This window comes from Dermacentor andersoni, chromosome 9 (genome assembly GCF_023375885.2).
Source record: "Dermacentor andersoni chromosome 9, qqDerAnde1_hic_scaffold, whole genome shotgun sequence".
In the NCBI taxonomy this organism is placed as follows: Eukaryota; Metazoa; Arthropoda; class Arachnida; order Ixodida; family Ixodidae; genus Dermacentor; species Dermacentor andersoni.
In genome coordinates this window covers 48,384,281-48,405,301 of record NC_092822.1, presented here as the reverse complement: position 1 = coordinate 48,405,301, position 21,021 = coordinate 48,384,281, and the positions used below count along the sequence as shown (strand labels likewise).

The window sequence follows — 21,021 nt, the reverse complement described above, 5'->3', positions numbered from 1 at the left end:
CGGAGAGGTGGCTCAGTCGGTTGGTCCGTCAGGCCCAAGGTTACATTGAAAGGGCATAGCTCCTCTCCAGAGCCTCGTACTTACGTGGAAAGAAACTGGTCTTGTCCGCGATGGTCGATTTTTGCTCGATTTCTTGCTCGATTTTTGAGTGGTTGGAAGGCATACGCACGCGAAAAACTTAACGGCTGTATCTTACCAGTACTCACGTACGGGGCAAAAACCTGGAGGCTTACGAAAAGGGTTCTACTTAAATTAAGGACGACGCAACGAACTATATATATATATATATATATGGAAAGAAGTATGATGGGTGTAACGTTAAGGGATAAGAAAAGAGCAGATTGGGTGAGGGAACAAACGCGAGTTAATGACATCTTAGTTGAAATCAAGAAAAAGAAATGGGCATGGGCAGGACATGTAATGAGGAGGGAAGATAACCAATGGTCATTAAGGGTTATGGACTGGATTCCAAGCGTGGCAGGGGGCGGCCGAAAGTCAGGTGGGCGGATGAGATTAGGAAGTTTGCAGGGACAACATGGCCACAATTAGTACATGACCGCGGTAGTTGGAGAAGTACGGGAGACCTTTTCCCTGCTATGGGCGTAACCAGGCTGATGATGATGATGATGATGGCAGTACATCATGATCTTAGGCAAGTTCACTTTCAGGAACCATTCAATCTCCCTGTACTAGCCCACCGTAACAGCATCGGCACAGGTTTTTATTTTTTTAAATAAATTGTGCAGATCCCACTTACTGTGCGAAGCGATGTTATGCGAAGCATTTCGTAGTTACTCTCCTGCGGAAAAGTACCCGGACCAGGGATTCCGCGATAATGTCAATTTTCTTCTCCACCTATGAGTGTAAGTTGGAATTCTGGATCGCACTCCATAATTGGCGCTACGCACTTTTCAGTGGACTCGTCATATCACTTTGAGCGCCTTAATTACTAAGAAATTTTTTTTTCGGCAAGCCTGTGGTCCGTACACCGTTACTCGCGGATTACCTGGCTATCCAGATATGACTGTTTTTTTTTTCGTTCCATTTATTGAAGCCCTTAACCCTTTGAAGGTTTTTTGCCATACATGTACGGCAGCGGTTTTCTGTCCCACAAGGTCTTTGCCGTACTGGTACGGTATCAACCCCCCGTTTGAAATTTCGCGCCATAATGACGATGCATGCTCACTGGGAGGTACTGCCACCTCTTAAGACTAAGGGACTGAGGCAGGGGTGCCCTTTATCCCCGCTGCTGTTTAGGATGTAGATGGTGAGGATGGAGAGGGCGCTAGAAGGAAGTAATATCGGGGTTAATCTCTCATACAAACAGGCAGGTACAGTAATAGAGCAGCAACTCCCAGGTTTATTTTATGCGGACGACATTGTGTTGCTCGCAAACAAGCAAAGTGATTTGCAACGTCTGGCTAATATTTGTGGACAGGAAGGCAACAATTTAGGTTTGAAATTTAGTGTTAGAAAATCAGGTGTTATTGTATTCAATGAAAACAGTGAACAGACAGTGGAGATACAGGGCCAAGAAATACCTCGGGTAACAGAATATAAATACCTTGGTATATGGATAAACGAAGGCAACGGATATATGGAAACACAGGAAAAAACCATAACAGTCAAGGGGAAGAGAAATGCAGCCATAATGAAGCACAGAGCGCTATGGGGATACAATAGGTACGAGGTCCTCCGAGGTATGTGGAAAGGGGTAATGGTTCCAGGACTTACTTTTGGAAATGCGGTTGTTTGCTTTAAATCAGGGGTACAATCAGGACTCGACGGGAACCAAAGGTCAGTGGGTCGCCTCGCATTGGGCGCTCACGGGAAGACTACAAATGAAGCTGTGCAAGGGGATATGGGCTGGACTAGTTTTGAAGTAAGGGAAGCTCGCAGTAAAATTGAGTATGAAGAACGGCTGAGGAATATGGAGGAAAGTTAATGGGCTGGGAGAGTGTTCAGGTATCTGTACAGGCAAAACATTGATTCACAGTGGAGGAAAAGAACTAGGAAGCTTACCAGCAAGTATGCGGCCTGTGGGGTGGGCAACACAGCAACAAAGAAGGTCAAGCGGAAAGTCAGAGAGGCTGAATTAATCTCATGGGTGGCGGCAATGGAAAAGAAACCTGCCATGAGTAACTACTTAAGGGGAAAAAACGAAATTAGGAAAGAAACCATTTATGATAACTCAAAGGGAAGCTCATTACTTTTCGAAGCGAGATCGGGATGCCTTAGAACACGCACCTATAAAGCGAGATATAAGAAGGAAGAAGAAGCATGTGCTTGCTGCGGTAAAGCTAGGGAAACGACGGAGCATATTTTATTAGAATGTGAAGACGTCTATCCAGCGGTCGATTTAGGCACCACTGGCCTCCTTGAATCCCTTGGGTTCAGCGGGAGCAGTGGTAAAGCAAACAGGTCCGCAATAGACATCAGTAAGAGGCGATTGGAGGATTGGTGGAAGAAAAGTAGGGAAACGACAAAAGACGGAGACGTACAAAAGCACAGTTCGCAATAGGGTATCAGAAAATTTGGACGTGGTAGTTCATAGTGGGGTTTTTTTGTTTTTTCATTGGTTAACCTAGGTAGGATATTAGGCAGCATAGTAGCAAGAGCTTGGTGGCGCAAGCCACCACCCCGTTCCAAAGGGGACGCTCATAACATCCATCCATCCATCCAACTTACAATAAGCGCTTGAAATTTGTGCTGCCTTCTTGGCGAGATAAACAGAACTGATTTCTAGCTTCAGCGCGTCGCGCAGACTGCGGCAACACCCCTCTTGCGGTTTCGGTTTTGCCGCGTGATCACAACGGAGGCGCGCGAAATGTTTTTTGTATCTGTCAGCACTCTCTTGCAGAGGCGGTGGAAGTTCATTTCTATCTTGATTGGCGCTGCTCTTAGCTTGTTTATAACCGCCGCTCGCGAAATATTAGACTTTTAGCTCAGCGGGTTCACGTTTCGCTCCGCTCGCGGTCTCCACCATTGCGCCAGCGGAGCGGCTCGCGAAAAAAGAATTTTAGCCCAGCGGATCACTCACCCACTCGAGCGGGGTAAAGAGCGGGGTAGAGTCACTGGAAAAAATTTCAGAGTACCGCATTCGTTTTCCCCGCGCCGCCGACGCGTTCATTGGCCCAACCGTACCATGTGACCTCTGCGGTGCCATATACCTTCCAAGCGCCGGGCGGGCCGCCTGAGTTAGAGCGCAGGTAACGCAGGTTCCCTACGTTCTTTTTTGTGTGTGTGTGTGTGCGTGTGCGCGTGCGTGCGTGCGTGCGTGTGTGTCTGTGTGTGTGTGTGTGTGTGTGTGTGTGTGTGTGCGTGTGCGTGTGCGTGTGTGTGTGTGTGTGTGTGTGTGTTCCGATCGTCGCGCTCGCATTTGACTGCAAGGAAATCATGCCTGGCTGCTGCGCCTTCGCATGCAACAACCGAACTGAGTCTGGAAAGACTTTTTTCTAGATTCCGACCGCGAAAAATAACCGAGAGCGTCGTTCTGCGTGGTTACACAGAATCGGCCGGGAGAACTTCAAGCCTACAAAAAATACCTGCGTGTGCGAGGTATAAGTACACCTTGCTTGTGCTTTTCGGTAATGTTTTAGAAGATATTTAAGCGAAGTGCACGCGGTGTTAGCGATGCTACGAAAATAGGAGTTCATTGCAGGGATCGTTCGCGTCTTGCACGCTTGACGCGGGTACACGTGTACGCGTTTGTTGCTCAACACACGCGGTTATTCCGTGCTCGTGGCACGCGAATGCACACTTGTCTTGCGAGAATTCCGCGTCCTCACGTGCACCAGGTACTCGCATGATTTCTCCGCGCACGTGAGCGCGCTGGCGCCTCGAGTCACTCGACCCATATGGCACTTGTTTTTCGCAGATCGTGACGATTGCAGTCAATAAAAACATGGTCATTACGACGCCCATGATACCTTTTTTCCACTTATCCTTTGCTCATCTATACATACGCATTTCGAGCTTGAAACCAATGGCCAGGTGATATTCACGACACATGCTTCAAATTTTGAGCTGGTAAGCCGAGCACATGCAATGAACTGAAGTCAGCATACATATTATGTTTTATGTTGAAATGCTACGGTGCATATCCAGATAATGTTGTGCTTGATGCATAACAAGAAATACAAAACAGAACACCCAGTAGCTTTAGTTTCACTTTGTCACTGTGCATGTTACATAAGCCGCTCTAAAAGCACAAGAATTTTATACATCGCCTATGTAACTTAGAAAAAAAAGTGCTGCGTCACCAGCGGGCGTTACTGCTTTTTATTTTTACAGGCAGCAAATCTTGGCAGTCTAAGAAAACAGTCATAAATAAGTTGAGAAGAGTAGCCGCTCATGAACGCACTAGACAGCCGCGTTCATAAATCGCAATGTAGCAAACTCTCGCTCATTATCAGTGTACAGAAGTACATATAGGTTGCTGTAATCACGCAAGTGGCTAATATTGGCCTTCCACAAGATTTAGTGCGCAAAATGGTCATCGACTTGGTTTTTACGCCTGCTGTGCACAGATCGTCTTACGATCATGGCCAAACACCGGTGCGCACACGGCAGTCGCAGTGTGTCGTGCGTATACGGCGGACAAAGTCGCCCTGCAGAATCGAGAACGCGCGGTATCCGTTTACAAACCAAATTAGATGTATCCGATTTAGCCTGTGAAATTATACAATGAACGTACGTGCCTGTGACACTGTCAGGTGTTAGTTTCGTCCTGATTGGAAACCTTCAATAGAAGCCGACGGTGGTCCACGATGTTCATGCCCAAAAGCACAAGCTTGCCTCATTCCGGCTCGAAGTGACGAAATGTTTCCTTCGTAGCTCGCTCCGCGGAAGGGGAAAAAAACGCGTGCATAAGCTCCCGATAGAAGCGCTAAACTGCTCCCACAATCGTAGCACAGTTTCAGCAGTAAACACGATCGGCGTGCAAAACAACCACCGGCTGCATTACTTCGCCCAACATAACATTTTATTTTCGTTCTTAGCAACCATTATCTATGGGCACAAATTATACGTATTTCAGTAAACACTCAACCCGATGTGTCACCGAATATCAAGCTCTTCCAACACAGCGACCTTCCCGCGACGCAGTCGGCTTGGAAGGTATATGGCGGTGGCCGTTCAGTGTTGCCAGTCAAATTCCGACCTTTGCGGTACTCTGAAATTTTTTCCAGTGACTCTAGAGCGGGGCGCTCTGCTGCCCCACCTAGTGGTCCGAATAGGAGTTACTGAGAAATGAATTTGAATTACGCTTGCTTTTATTATGCAAGAAATGATGGATAAAGATATATTACATGTTCTCAGTACATTATTTGTTAATAATATACTGAGTACTTATGTACGGGTCAGCGCCGCAGTCGCCGTCGTCGATGCAGAACTACCGGCGTTCATGTTCGCGGCTGGCATCTTGCATTTCCCATACACGCCCGCGCGCGCTTACGCACGCTCGCGCGCTGCGTATACCCTCCGCTGGGGTGTGCTTTCCAGCGGGCGTAAACGCTGCTCCGTAAAACCGCCGGCCGCCTCAGCGTGGTGCGCATGCGCAGTCGCGTCTCCGCTCGCCCGCTCCGCTCTGCTGGCCGTAAACCCGCTGGGCTAAAACTCTCTATTGCTTCATTCTGTAGTTCTGTCCGGCATATCTGCCAGTTTAGTGCAGATGACGTTGCATACGTTTTTCGGTCACGATCCTCAATCACTCTTAGGTCCTCCACATCTCACTGCACTGGCGGCATGCCTTCACAGTTGGCTTCGCAGTCTCGTGGAATAACTAGGCCTTAGTTTGCACCACCGACTTCACTTTGAAGACTGTGTCACTCTAAGAAGCAGTGCCATTGAAATGCTCTTGACACGTACTTCACCACTTTCATTCCTCCTTCGTTTGGTTAATGAAGGTTGCTGCCTTCGCGAACGTACTCTATCGGGTCGAAAGGTACGCATGCTCGATGGTGTTTGCCCCCAAAAAGTGCAGCTCTGCGCGGCATACACTGATTTACTCTCTTCAGGATGTTTTTGAGATGGCAACCGCCAATGTCTAACAACACGTCCCATTTATGCGTTTGTCAATTCCTCACTGAACGAGAATTTGAGACGGTCAGCTCGTGAGCTTCAGGTGCTCTTCGGTCTCGCATGTCCTTTGAGAGCAGGTCGACGATATACTGGGTCTTGTCGACCTAGTAGCTTGTTGTCGCAGGCTTGTGAAAAAAAAATGGTTGACGCACAGGATATCGAGTGCACTCTATGTCTTACGCAATTGGGACGGAATTTCTCAGGCGGATGACGAACGACAGTGAATAAGTTCTACAATTTATCTTGCATGCAGTATCCCGCCTGATGAAAAAAAAGGAGCTGCTAGGGTGCGTCAGAGACGTAGCCGCGGTGGCGTACGCGAAACGTCTCGTGCGTGCTGTAGACGGTACTTGGGCACTATGCTTCCCAAAAATGGACCTAAGCAAGTGCAAGCTCCATTTATTCGCGCATTAGAAAGGTTACATGCCCAAGTTATGTGGCATCTATAGTGGGGGTCTTACGGTTTAATCTTGCGATCGTGCTCGTTCCTCATTCGTAGTGACGCCGCTTGCAGCCGAGCAGACGTGAAATTTTTTTCGCAGCGTATTGCACATTTGCAGGTCTTACAACTCCTGCTGAACGTCACTTTTGAGTTCGATACAGTACACCTACTATCATATAGTGAGCTCTCTCGAACGCGACCATTCCTGCTCCGATGGACAGACGTAATGTAGAGTTACGCGTCTCTGAACGCCGCGCGCGCGGGGCTATATTTAGCTCATATTGCGTCGCGAGCGACTTGACATGGGCGCCATCTGTCCACGCGACAAATGCCGGTTCAGTAATGACTTATGTTTCCTCTGCAAGACGATACCGAAGTAGTGGGCGTTTTTAGTATGGCCGCATAGATACGAGCGATCTAAAACATGTTTTCGTTATGTTGGTTTCAGCAAGCGACTCCATTACACTTTCATTAAAGACGCTCCACGTCAGAAAACGCAAAAAAAAAAAGAAATTTGCCTGATTCATTTGAGCATGTCGTCGTAGTCTCGAGGAAACTAGGACATGAGCGTTTTGTTTTAGTATATTCCTCTTTCGCCAAGGTTGAAAGTTAACCAATGCTTTGTAGGAAGGAGCGATAACATTTATTGGACTCTTTCGATGAGTGGAATTCCTATCCGAACATCGCCTCTTGTCTGTGCGGGAGTACAGCTCACGTTGGTAATACTTGATGTTCGACGTCTGGGGTTGATGTGCAAAAGAGCGAACGCTGCGACACTACAGTTGGAGAGGGAACCGAAACTATATGCCTAAGTAAGAAAAAAACACAACGTAAAATATAGAGTATTTGAAACAAACTGCGTCACGCTGTCCATGGGAAACAAAGGCTTCGGTGGGCGTTGCGAGTTAATTCGGAGAAATCTGGACAGCGTATGTGCAGCACGTCGTTGCAGATTACCATCGTGATATAAAGATTATAGGAGACACTGGAGAAATATTACGAATGCGAGCGCATGCATGGACCTGCATTTCCCGTGACCTATAATGAAAGAAATCTGAAAAATAACCAGGAGGACGAACACGCAAGAATGTGATAGTCGAGTCCGAGCATTTCCTTGTAATTTTTCAGGCAGGGATTCCATCTTTTCCTCGCGCCTGAGTGTAACATCCCACTCCAGCTTTATTTATTGATACTGCACTTCCATTAAAACAATTCCGCTATGCTTTCCTTGGTGTCATGTGATTGCGGCTTCCGAAAATTGGGCCCCTTTGTTCCCCTTCCTCTCGTTCATTACACAGCGAGGGTCTCAACTCGGGCCCCTTTCGTGCATTCAGATATCATACGAGGGTTTGTTGGCCAGTAACCATCTCCCTACCTCACATATCACGTGACGTCTTGCGGCAGAAAGTATGTTGCACATCTTCCGCCAAGACCGTGAATTGTGGAGCTGGCTAACAATCCCAGGAGGAGATCTATGCACCTACAATATTCAAGAAAGTGGACGGGGAAACGGCGCCGGAGTAGCCTAATTGGTAATGCGAAGACGGGGTTCGTATTTCACCTGTGGCCAGTAGTATTTTCTTCTTCCACTTTTATTTCTCTTTAGTTATTGTTCCTACATTTCAACTAAAACCAGTTATTCTCCGCATGCTTTCCTTGGTTTCATTGTCTGTTGGCTTCCTATGATTGTCACTTACGGATATCGGACCCGTCCGTTACCCACCCTCTAGTTCATTAATTTGGTCGCCAATACATGAATGGAGGGACTTTAGAATTTATATTCAATTAACACGGATGCCAGCCTTGCTGTCCGCAGAAGTCTCTCAATCTACAGCTCTCCTGACAAGCTTTTTTTTTTTCATGGTTGCAGCGCCGGGGTAGGCAGACGTCAGATCTGTTCAACCATATTAGACCGCAGTGCACCCTATAGGTCACAAGTTTCAGAACCAGGACACAGTAGTTGGCGAACGACACGCAGGTCTACCGACTGTCGCGTCACCTGGGGACAACAAAACTCACTATAGAATGGCAATTTTTGAGCGTTACAACAACATAACATCTCTGCACGCACTGTAAGCAAAGCCAAATATGCAGTGCTCTCATTTAGCTCGTTTATATTTTCAATCACACCTGCCATTTCGAGCCCATTTTAGCAGCATATGGGTGGCTACGAATTTCTTCTGGTTGCGAGTGGTGGCACGTCAATGGATTAATTGTTCCGCAGAAAGGGACGTGAGCACGGTGAAAGTCTCAAACGAAATCGTAGATCTGCTATAACAGCCTTCCAGATTTGTCCGTGTAAAGCGCCTGCTCTCGGAGGCCGTATTGGTGTGGTCAAATAACTCTTTCTTGCCGTTGCTACCCATCTTATATTCAGTTGCGTCTACCTGAGGGGGACTGTTCCCCGCTGCTGGGATGGAGCATGACAATAAAGGAGCGGGGGGGGGGGGGGGGGGGGGGTGTTTGTCTGCAACCCCGAAGAACTCTTCCCGAGGGCCTGTCCAGCTCCGATGATAGTGGGATGGTATTTGGGTAGCGCTGCAAAACACGGGCAGAAGAAGAAACGAAGACGAATACAAGCGCTCTCAACAACGCAATTTAATTATTTCCGGGGTCGATCGTACTAGTGCTCCAATAAATTTCGCTGTTCGTAGTTAGCGCTTGTCTTCGTCTTCGTTTCTTCTTGTGTCCGTGTTTTGCTGAGCTATCCAGATATCATGCCTTGATGATCCACCGACAAGCCCTTTTCGCCACCTTCGTCCACTGGTAAGCCAGGTGTTACTCGTTCATCAAAGCCGTTGTTGCAATGGATTGGATCCGTTCTTCAGATGCCTCCACCGTCGTCAGTTGGTAATCGCGTGCCCTGCGTGTGAGGAAATACAAATCTGGAGGTGTGGCACGTAGCTTCGAAATTCGTAGTTGGTGATCATTTCAACGTTGCAGGCTAACGTTACGCGAGCGCAGCTTGTTTCGCAAGGCTCTGCTGCTCTGTGTAAAAAAGAAAGGCGAATACGAAACGTGACGAAAAACAAGCAAATAAATATAAAACAAACACAAAACATAGCAGAGGAAGTTGGCAGCAGCATTTGTTAAAGACTGCGATGTGGTCGACCTTGCTTAATTACCAGTGCCTTTCGGGCACATCAAGGACGCATAAAATAAAGGTAGCAGGAAATGTAACTGAAATACAAATGAACGCGTAGTTGTACGAAATAAATATGCGGTTCTAAACTTCCTTCCACTTGAAGAGCTGGACGATGAACGACAGTATACTCACCTATATCACGGCGCGGTAAAGACGTTTCCATTTACGCTGCTTTTAAGCTTATTTAATTTGCCTTTCAAAGGCCTTGAAGATGACTGGACAGCAACTTATTGATAATCAATCAATAAATCTTTCTGCCTGCCTGCGCATGTATGTATGTATGTATGCATGTATGTATGCATGCATGTATGCATGTATGCATGCAGGTATGCATGTATGTATGCATGTATGTATGTATGTATGCATGTATGTATGTATGCATGCATGTATGCATGCATGTATGTATGCATGTATGCATGTATGCATGTATGCATGTATGCATGCATGTATGCATGCACGTATGCATGTATGCACGCATGCATGTATGCACGCATGCATGTATGCACGCATGCATGTATGCATGTATGCACGCATGCATGTAGGCACGTATGCAAGTACGCACGTACGCACGTATGCACGTATGCACGTACGCATGTACGCACGTATGTATGCATGTATGTATGTATGTATGCATGTAGGTAGGTAGGTAGGTACGCATGTAGGTAAGTACGTAGGTACGCGGGCAGGTACGTACGTACGTACGTACGTAGGTAGGTAGGTAGGTACGTAGGTACGCATGTAGGTAGGTACGTAGGTACGCATGTAGGTAGGTACGTAGTTACGCATGTAGGTAGGTACGTAGGTACGCATGTAGGTAGGTACGTAGGTACGCATGTAGGTAGGTACGTAGGTACGCATGTAGGTAGGTACGTAGGTACGCATGTAGGTAGGTACGTAGGTACGCATGTAGGTAGGTACGTAGGTACGCATGTAGGTAGGTACGCAGGTACGCATGTAGGTAGGTACGTAGGTACGCATGTAGGTAGGTACGTAGGTATGTATGTAGGTAGGTATGTAGGTATGTATGTAGGTATGTATGTAGGTATGTATGTAAGTATTTGTATGCGTGTGTGTGTGTGTGATGTGCTTAGTTTAAGCTCAGATATTTTTAGAGGGCTAAGCTTATGAAATTACACTCACGTCATTTAATCCAAGAAATATTTATGTTTTGGGCTGGTTAAATTGTTTAAAATGTATTGCTTTATCTGTTATTTCTAATTTTTATTTATTCATTATTATCCATTTCATTTTTATTATTCACCTTTTAAGTTTTACAGAAATTTCCTGCACGGCTCGGATGGCGCTTAGGAAACATATTGTTTAGAAGCTAAACGTCCCGATATAATTACCTGTGTCGTTAACCTAATTGTTCTTTAATTGAACAAGGTCTCCGAGCTGCTATAGACGCAGAAATAATACAAAGTTAGCGTAAAAGATCGCCATAGTAGATTGTAAATGTTATTAAATTATTGCACCGTTCTTACTCGCAAACACTATTATTCATATCCTATTTCCTGCGACAACAAATTTACAAACGAAAAAAAAGTTCGAATTATTATTATGACCTGTTTCAGGTCTGGTGCTCCTAACTAAACGCCCTGAAATGCTACGCATGCTCATCTCCGGGTCTTGGCGTTCTACCGTTTTAAATAACAGTTCATATATTTTTTTTCTTCTGGAAATTCGAAACGTGACTATCCACTTCCTTCGGTGAAGCGAGCATTTTTGCGATTACCGTACAGTTGAGGCTTCTGGTGCGGCAATGCTCTTCTTGTGTACGTTCAGAAAACTTCCATGCTTTCGTGGCTGATCGCTTGTGGATACTTAGCACGATGAAGCGTCTACTTCATGATTCTATTCGATTTCCTTTGCGAACCTCGCGCCATTTTCTGAGACACGAAATTTAATGGTACAACAAATATTATTGCCAACGCTTGAATTCTTATACTAGAAACCATTCTCACAAACTTCTTAGTTGTTTTGGCGACATCGGCGTCTTGAGCGCGACAAGAAGGGGAGGTTGCTCATAAGAAAGGTAAAAAGGAATCTGAAAGCGCGATAGAGGACGAAGTGAATGTGAGAGCAGCACGAAAATGCAATAGCCATTGACAAGTGCCTGTCGGCAAATTTTCAGTTTGTGCGGTTGGTGATTGGTTCACTCATCGTTTACTTTGCACTTGTCATTACTCTTCAAATTCCTGTAAGAACTGTCACATTCCTTCATACATTGGCTCGCGCCAATTCTTTTTGTTGAGTAAATTATTTATTTTATACTTTCAGACAGTAAGAGGCGACCCTTATGCATCGCAGAACAATTAGCTGTGCGCTGTGCACAAAGAAAAGAACGCGCAAAACATGACGACATGTTAATATTAGGATCAAAACAGACAAACAAACAAAGCCAGAAAATTCACGTCACTTCAAGAGGTACCTATAGTAGTAAATGATCCTGGATCGGCAATCGCGGAGATACACGAGGGAACGTGGTTTGTGTCGGCGGTCAGCAGAGGTCGCTTGCCATAAAAATAAAGATGGAGGAACACGTCATTTCGACAACGAAGAGCAGCTGCATTAATACTTTAATACTTTATTACAAGGCCGGAAAACCAGTTGCTGCTTAAGTGAATGGTTATGTTGAAGTCTTGAAATAACCATAGGCGCTGAATACGCAGCGGAGGGGGCTCCCACCCAATTACCAAAATAACCTCAATGTATTTTTCTTCTTACTTCGTGCGCTTTTTGGCGACCTCCTCGGCCTCGTCGAATGTGTCCGGAAGTTCGATGCCTCGAGTTTCTGGCAGAAACGTGGCCGCTGCTGCTCCAATGACTGCTGCCGTTGCTAGTAGAGCGGCAGCCACATACACGGAAGCCTGCTTCTTCTGCGTATGAGATGTGTACGTGCGAGTAAAAAAAAAAGACTCTTCAGTAAAGAGCACGGTCTCATCTCCTGGCTCTCATTAACAAATTTCGTGCACATAATTTAAAGCAGACTCTCATAGTAGACTCATATATTTACTGGCACCATGTCGTGGAATGGTCGACGTGGTGTGCACCTCATACGGTGCTTGATAACAACGCATGTGCTAGACGCAGGACAACGTGTGCGACAAGGACAAACGTTGACGAGGACAGGTTGGGATGGGGACGAGCAACTCACGAGAACGCTCATGAAGGGAGCCATGATGCCCGCAACGCGACCGACGGTGAAGCACGCGGCGAAGCCGAATGCGCGCGCCGCTGTCGGGAACAACTCCATGGTCCAGACCCACTTGACCGATGCCGACAGGGTGAGCACGAAACGACCCGCCATGGACATCGACAGGCCTACGTAGGGCCAACCTGCGTAGAAGTGTCTGCAAAGTGGCTACAAATGTAAGCGCAAGCGGGCATGTTTGCACGTGCTGAAGAGGCAGCGAATAGCGCATGGGCTGGACGAAACGCCGCCGTAGACATGACTCTGCGTTTTCCGTCCCAAATTCTGTCTTGTGCACTGCGCTCTTCGTTACCTGTTTACAAAGGGCAGCTGCAGGATGAAAGCAGTGGCTAAAGGGGGGAACCGGCACTCCCAATGACTGATCGTTCATATACGATATGTTTGCCATTGGCCGTCCACTGTAGCCAATAATGAGTTCGTAATAGTAATGAGCCGCCATCACCGACAATAAAGGCAAAGTTCTGATTTCGCTATTTCTCCGCGCAGAAATATGACCTAAGGCGGTATATTTCAAGGTAAAGGATAGCCTTCAAGGAAGTTACCATATTACTTGAAGCAGTCGAGGGTAAAGGAAGAATATACGTTGAGGCTAGGATACTTGAAAAAGATGCATTGAGTTTTCCATGTTAGGCCAACAAAACTTTACGTCATAGCTAAAGCCGTGTGAAGCCCTGACACTGTATGTACTCCTATTTTTTTCAGCATCTCTGAATAAAGCAACGTCAATGGGCAAGGGCTAGGATTCTTACCGGGGGGCGTCAACTCCACCGCGGCTGCTGCGATCCCCGCCATTATGAGAGTGGCCGCCTGAGACGGCTTACGACGACAGTAGTATACCATGACCAGCCCTACGAATGCAGCGGGTATCTCGGCCGCCGTGGACACGGTGAAGTTGACCAGGTGGCTACCCTCGATATCCACGGCACCGAGCGTCACAGCGAACATGAGGAAGTTGTCGCAGAACCTGTCGCAGGGGTTGACCGTGAAACACGCGTTGTGGGCCATTTCATGTCAGAAACACTGTCAACATAATTTTTTTGGAAGTACACCAAAGGCGCTAAAAGTTACACGCAGAATCTCCTATGGGAGTTGTATAAATGATGCGTAAGCATTGCTACTTATCACCTGCTGTTTCGTCGTCGTATACTGCTGTGTTTGGCATAATTGCGAGAAACACCGCAAAATAATCATTAAACTGAGAAGCGCGGATGAAACAACGAAATATTAACCGTGACCAGCATGATACGAGGAAGAAGAGGCGAGTAGTAGCAGTGTTCACTCATGTTACACGATGGTGCGTTTGGATGACGCCGCTGCTTCGTGGAAGATGAACACTGACCGTTGCGTGCTGTATTTGACGTAATTGAATAGCGTCCCATTTAGTAGACGTCGTACGTACACATGGCCGGTGACGCTGCCTCCTTTCGATGCGAACCGTTATCAAACATGTGATCAACCGAAATCGGGCGGTGGATGCGTATGGCCCAGCCGGCCCTACCTATTTCAAGCGATCGTCTTATATGACGGACGGACGGGTGTCCTCGTTGGGTAGGTGTAGAAATGCTTACACATTTATAACAAATGAACCACGGCTGTTAGATTACCGCTTGTAAATGAACACGCAGATACAAAGCACATGCTGGAACTAATGCGAAGCGGTAAATCAAACGCCGTAAGACTAAACGCAATGCACACAGCTGCCTCCGATGTCATGTTGTGCAACAGGTAATCGTATGAAACGTGTTTAGGTTTATGCACCGAACTGGTCGCAGCTTTAATGTTGCGCACTGCTTATGTTCATGCACTACGTCTTTCAGAAGCTATGCCGAACTACAAACCGGGAGCTCAAATGCGTGCACATTTCCAGACATCGACGCAGTGACATCACTGCGACGAAGGCGATATTTGGTATTTATTGAGGCAGGGATTTCGAGAGGTGTGACGTGAAAGACTGTGATAATGCTGACTGTTATTGGCCAGTGACCCTGCTCTCGCAAGTGTTACGTGACGTCACGTACGCGCCTAGTGAGCAAGGCGGCGACGCCAGCGGCAGAGACTTCCGCGACCACAGCCCCCAATGTCCCCAAATACCGTAAACACTTGCAAAGTAGCTTCGCTTTTGAGCTGCCGCAGCATTTGAATACAAATATACAATATGCAAATGCAATATTCGTATTCTATGTAGCGCCCACAAACAATGTTTATTATGATTATGCACGAATCTTTCCACACGTAACTTATCCTTTATAGTGCTTTTATAGCGACTTGGTCTGGTAACATTATGCATTGTGGTTTCAGCATGTATACACTATTTTACAATATTGTGATGCGTATAGCATTTTTGTTTCATTGCTTTTGAAATATCTTTAGATACTATATCAATAAGTAGCCTAATTGGCTCAGGATTCAGATACGTGACTCACCATATTACTGTGCAATATTTCTTGACTAATTTATTATTATAATTACTAGAGCTTTCTGGGCTCTGTTTGCCGACTACAGAAGAAAAGTTCTCTTTCGCGTTTCCGCAAGTTGCACACAGCAATCTGTCTTCCTCCACATGAATACTCGTTAGTATGGTGGGGAATGCCATTTGTAGCTTAAAAGGTCGCATTATACATCGGGCCCACAAAAAGTTTATAAGCCTATAGGATGTTCTAGCTAACTTTAGCCAAGCAGTTAAAGGAAAAGAGAAAACATATAGAAATAACACGGGGCAAGACATGATTTTAGGACCTATGGCTTTCGGTCGTCAGAACACCGTAGCTAGGTTGTACAATTGTAACTTGAACTGGGTCTAAAACTTTTTTTGTTGAACAGCTTGGCTAAAGTAAAGCTGGTAGACCGTGTATACCATCACCGCTTTGCTAACACGGACACTGGACCTTCTCCGAGCATTGTTGGATTGTTCGCATCGCCCGTACTTTGCTGTCAAAGTGATCTTTTTCAACTCTTTCACGGTATCCTCACCGGCTCTGAACCTTTAAGTTGTATCATGTTTCGTATTCGGAGCAATCTCAACATAGAACCTAGACCGGACACACACATCTAATATACAACTTTCTCCTCCGAAAGAAAAACCCGCCGACTTGCGAAAAATGCAATCAACCTCTTACAGTGATACATATCCTTATACCATTTCCACAGTTTGAAACACAGCGACGGAAACTTTTACATAACCTATATGATTTACAGATATCTTTACACCCTGCCCTATTACTGGCAGATGACCCGCTAGTGCCATTTACTAAACGTTTCCACTTTTTAGAGAGAACTGGTTTTATTCACGAACTATAACGCAATGCAGGCTTACCTGCTCTAAAGTTGTGTTTCCTTTTGTCTTGGGACTGGCGCAGCGTGGCCTTAGTTGCCTTCGTGCCACTAAACCCAAATTAACTAACTAGAATGCAGACCTTTATCATGTTCCTGCCTGTCATCACCGACACTCTAATATCCACAGAATACTGAGTCTTCATAACGCTCATTTTCATAACCTTGATATTTTTCATAAATCGCTGTCATTGTGCTTTTCTGAGCTTTGTGTTGTTTCATAGTTTCACACATTGTTCAACTGAATCTCATTTTTCTTTTGTATTTACCTTCACTTTTATTATATGTGCAACCTTGATTTCATAACTTTACCTTTTAATAACTGTTTTTTGCTGATATTACTGCGCAGTTTCTTTAATGTATGCGTGCGAGGGTGGGATGAAAGCTCTCAGAGCACACAATTGTTCCTGGGTACGGTAAGTAAATAAATTATTCATGGATTAAGTATAAGGCTCTTGCATCCTCGGCACGAACCAGATCATTTACGGTTGCAGTATTTTTTACTGAGGACTTTGCTTTAACATTACGTAGTACATGTGTGCGACGTCCGAAAATGAGCGACTCGGTTTGAACAAATGAATAGAGCACTCGGTGTACGAGAAAAAGCTTGACATAATATACAACGTGAGCACTCAGGCATTCAGTACATAATTTGCTGCGATTAGCAATAACTGTCTTGAAGCTTAGCTTTAATCATGAATAAGAAAAGAATGAAAGATAAGCAAGAATGCACCTTGACAGCAGAACACACAGGAGGTGTCTTGATAGTCTCGTGGCGCCGAAAAGATAACGATGTGTACTTCACGCCAAACAATGTCAGTGGTCGCCGACGTAAATGCACCGGCGATAACGGCTCGTGATTTGCTACCTACTTCAAAGGACGTGCCAGCATACGAGTGAAACTGTAATACTGAGAAATGTTTGCAAGCCTGAGATAATTGTTTTCGTAGAAGCACGTGCTCGACTACGACGCGTGGAGTACATCCCGCAGCAAGATCTCAGAAAGCTGCAGCCCCGATTGTTCTCACAGCGAAGGTGTAAATGGCTACCTAATTCGTGCATCCGTCCATCCGTGTGTCGCCTGTACGCCGAAAACTCCTCCGGCGCAACCCCGTGCGCATGCGCGAAAAAAGAGGAAGTCGCGGTGGCCGCTCTGAACGTTATCTTCCGTCTATGCACAAAGAGAATTACAATTTCCGTGTTATCACTTCCGGCAGTCGCTCTGAATGTTCTAATTTTATCGACCATGTTATGACGCATGACCTCGTGGCCATAGAGAAAGCGTGGTGTGGCGACGCTCTGCACTCTCATTGGACGCTCGAAAACATAATAAAACGCAATAGTGTGCCCACCAACTTTTGACTTTAACGTCGACCGAGCGCGCCCCGGTGGCAAGACGATTGTATCCTTTGTGTTGGAACGGTTTGGAATTGAGTGCTACACGGATGTCAATGAGCCGACCACGCGTCAGCCGTCATGTAGAGATTCAACATTTGGCAAGAACTTGCCAAGCATAGTAGTAAAACCGATCGCGATGTACCGCAGTGACCACAATGCAATGGTCCCTGTGGTCACGAATGAGACAAAATAAAGGCGATAAAAATTACGAAGTTACTTGCATGTATCATTCAATCAATATAGCAATCCTATAGCAATCACTAGGAGTCAGTATTGTTGTCGATATAGTGACCCCAATACAGCTTCGCTGGCTATCCTTCTTCACAGAGTGGAAGGGCACTAACTTCTTATTTTCAGTCATCTTCAATTACTGAGTGCTCGGAGTGCAGAGTCCTGAGAGTTGTAATCATTATATACATTCTCACCGTTCTAAGTTATGTCAAGTTCAGGACGAAGGCATCTTCCAGCGACCTTCAGTTACCTCACCCTTGCGCCAGCTGGCACCATCGTATGTCTGCATAGTTTCCTTATTGATTGTGCACCTAGCGCTCTGGCCTCCTCACTGTGCCTTTACTTTGAAATCAATTGTGGCAAAATCTGCAGAAATCAAGTTAAAGACTTCATATGTTTCTACTTCGACGGGTGCAGAACAGCCCATCGATCTACAGGCCCTCACGATAGACCTGAAGAACGCCACCCCCAACCGCTCTATAGCGTACGTGGTTTGTTTGTGGTCGTCTCTTTCTCTTTTAATCTCCATACTACTCCTCACCATGCAGGGTAGCAAACCAGAACTATTTCCTTGTAAACCTCGCTGCCTTTCTATGCAACCTTTTTTCTTTCTTTGACATCAGGCTGGAACACTGGTTATCTACTTTCCACAATTCATGGGTTGCCCAACTCCATTTTGTCCTTTCAGTTTCTGCTGCAGTGGCAGCTACAGCCAGGAGCCGTCTATTTTACCTTGTTATGCTCTTCTCTCTTCATTCTATATACGCCTCTAACTTACTGCTCCTACCCGCCGTGGTTGCTTAGAGGCTATGGTTTTGCGCTGCTAAGCACAAGGCCGCGGGGTCGAATCCCGGCCACGGCGGTCGCATTTCGATGGAGGCGAAATGCGAAAACACCCGTGCACTTAGATTAAGGTGCACGTTAAAGAACCCCAGGTGGTCCAAATTTCCTACAGCGAGCCTCATAATCAGATCGTGGTTTTGGCACGTGGAACCCCATAATTTAATTCATTTTACCTTATTGCTCCATCGCTCGGTACACGGTATTTAAGCTCTTCTGAAGTTTCTTGTTTAGTTTCTATGTTTCAGGCTCACGTATTCATGCCGCTAGAATACAATGATTGCACACATTTTTTACAAGCTGGCGGTTATGACATGGTAGTGCATTCTATATGCGGTCCATCACTTTTTTTTCTTAACTATCCTTCCCATGATCCGGGTCCCCTGCGACAAATGTAATTGAACTAGATAAAAAGATCTTGAACAACCAGCAGAGGCTGACAAGCAATCATGACTGCGTTTCCTTTTGCCGGGTTATTACTGTTACTTTAACCTGTAATAACCTGTTATTACAGGTTATTACACCCTCCCCTTTTCTGCATTAATAGTGAAACCTATACCGGCCCCGATAGGCTTACGGGATGCAACGCACATTGATTGAGTAAGTAGTCCTTTTTTTTTCCGGTGATCGATAGTTTTAGCGACGAGAAGTGATCTTTTCATCGAAGGTATGGTTTGCAAAAAGCGCCCACTTATTCGCCGTCAAAATCTTGGCACGCTTTCACCAAACGACAACGAGAAGGGTGTTCCTCCGCGCTGAATATTTCTCTGTCTCGGTAACATTAATCGGGCTACCGACACTCACCTCTGGTTGCAACCTATACCGGCGTGCACGGCGTTTATTTCGTGCATTAACTTCAAAGCAGGCGGAGGTAACTCCGTTACTGAGGTATAACTCAACTGTCGGTTCCGTAGCGCTATTCTTCACCGAATTTTTTGCCATGCGGTATTACTTCTGTATCCGCACAAAACGGGCTTCCATGTTTACACGTATGATTTCATTCCCCTAGGCAGTTACGAGGAGTAATTCACTTAGACTGACTCGATGTCATATTACGTAAGACTGTTTTCCGCGGGCATCGATAATAGCGCGACAGGAGGAACTGCTTTTATCATCGGACGGCGATTACGCGAAATGGTCGGCCTCACGGCGTTCGCCGTCCAATACTTCACAACTTGGTTGACTATAACTCACCAAACGACAAACAGAAGAAAGGTGTTCCTCCTAATCAATCTGTGCCTCAGAATCTCTATAGGCCCAAAGACACTGGTCGAAGATGCCCGAATTCTCTCCGCAATCACATGCATGGTTGACTTCAGGTTCGGAACCTTCCGGCGGTTCATCTTCAGTATTTTCGAGATGGCGCGTTCGGCTTGCTCCTCCCTGCCAATCGTGATGAGCCATCGTGGTGACTCCTGGATCACGCTAAAAAAAAGAAAAAGTCGAGATACAAGTATTCCGTCACAACCCTCAAATAGGTCAAACCGCGACATCGTTATACACAGAAGTTTAACGTGTATTTCCTCGGTGTCTTGCGTTTTTGTCCCGCTTCGTTTTAAGGAATACACTTCTTTCGATTCGTCCTGCTTATCAGTGCGATTGGAATATGGGTGAAAATTGCCAGATTCTTTCGGCTCTGACTTTGAATACTTCAAGGCTCGGCACATTGTTGCATGCTTTTGTGGAGAAAGAGAGAGTAAAACGCTTAGCAGGGATAACACTGGAAGCAATAGTGAGTCATCAGTGTTTCACATCTAGTCAAGAGTTCGACGAAAGTTTATCTGGTCAGGTAACATGACGTGGAAGAAATTGCGGTTACTGACCAAGTCAAGGTGAAAATAACACAGAGACGTTTCGGGACGCCTACGGGTTCCTTGATCATACTTTTTCTTTCACACTTCCTTGATCACACATTTTCACCTTGCCTTGGTCAGTGACCGCAATTTCTTCATCAACAGTGTTTCACATGCATCACGCTAAAGCTCTGGAAGCGACATCTAGATGAATTTTGGCGGGCGATAAACACCGAACGCTTCATAAATTGCGTGGTGAACCATTCATATATGGAACATATTTTGGAGCAGTATAGCATGAGGTGCCGTGTGTTCAACCGCACCCCATACATATACATATACACCCACAAGCATGCATTTTTTTCAGGCATGCCGTACTCATACCTTCATAAATGCGTACGCAGCAACGTATTGACGTAAATAGCATCGGTGTATACACTATGCAAACGTCCACGCATTCATCGAACACGTAGCCTCCATCAATGCTTATGTTACGCTGGTTGTATTAGTAGTAATTTTGTTACAAAGAAATTGGAACTGACTCTGA

At 45.9% G+C, this 21,021-nt stretch overlaps 1 protein-coding gene across 4 annotated transcripts in view; it reads right to left on the bottom strand.

The window, feature by feature from the left end:
- Positions 1-7,797: 7,797 nt before the first annotated feature.
- The window catches only part of LOC126528008 (solute carrier family 22 member 6-A-like), a 34,095-nt gene continuing 20,871 nt past the window's right edge, over positions 7,798-21,021 (bottom strand). For 2 of the 4 annotated variants that reach the window (XM_055069077.2, XM_050175849.3), the window contains 5 exons: positions 19,876-20,106; positions 13,632-13,846; positions 12,826-13,007; positions 12,396-12,547; positions 7,798-9,386 (listed from right to left, as the gene is read on the bottom strand). In XM_055069077.2, the coding sequence (XP_054925052.1) occupies positions 9,302-9,386; positions 12,396-12,547; positions 12,826-13,007; positions 13,632-13,846; positions 19,876-20,106 (865 nt within the window). In that variant the 3' untranslated portion in view covers positions 7,798-9,301. The remainder of the gene's footprint in view (positions 9,387-12,395; positions 12,548-12,825; positions 13,008-13,631; positions 13,847-19,875; positions 20,107-21,021) is intronic. The other 2 variants (XM_055069075.2, XM_055069076.2) reach the window with 2 other exon arrangements.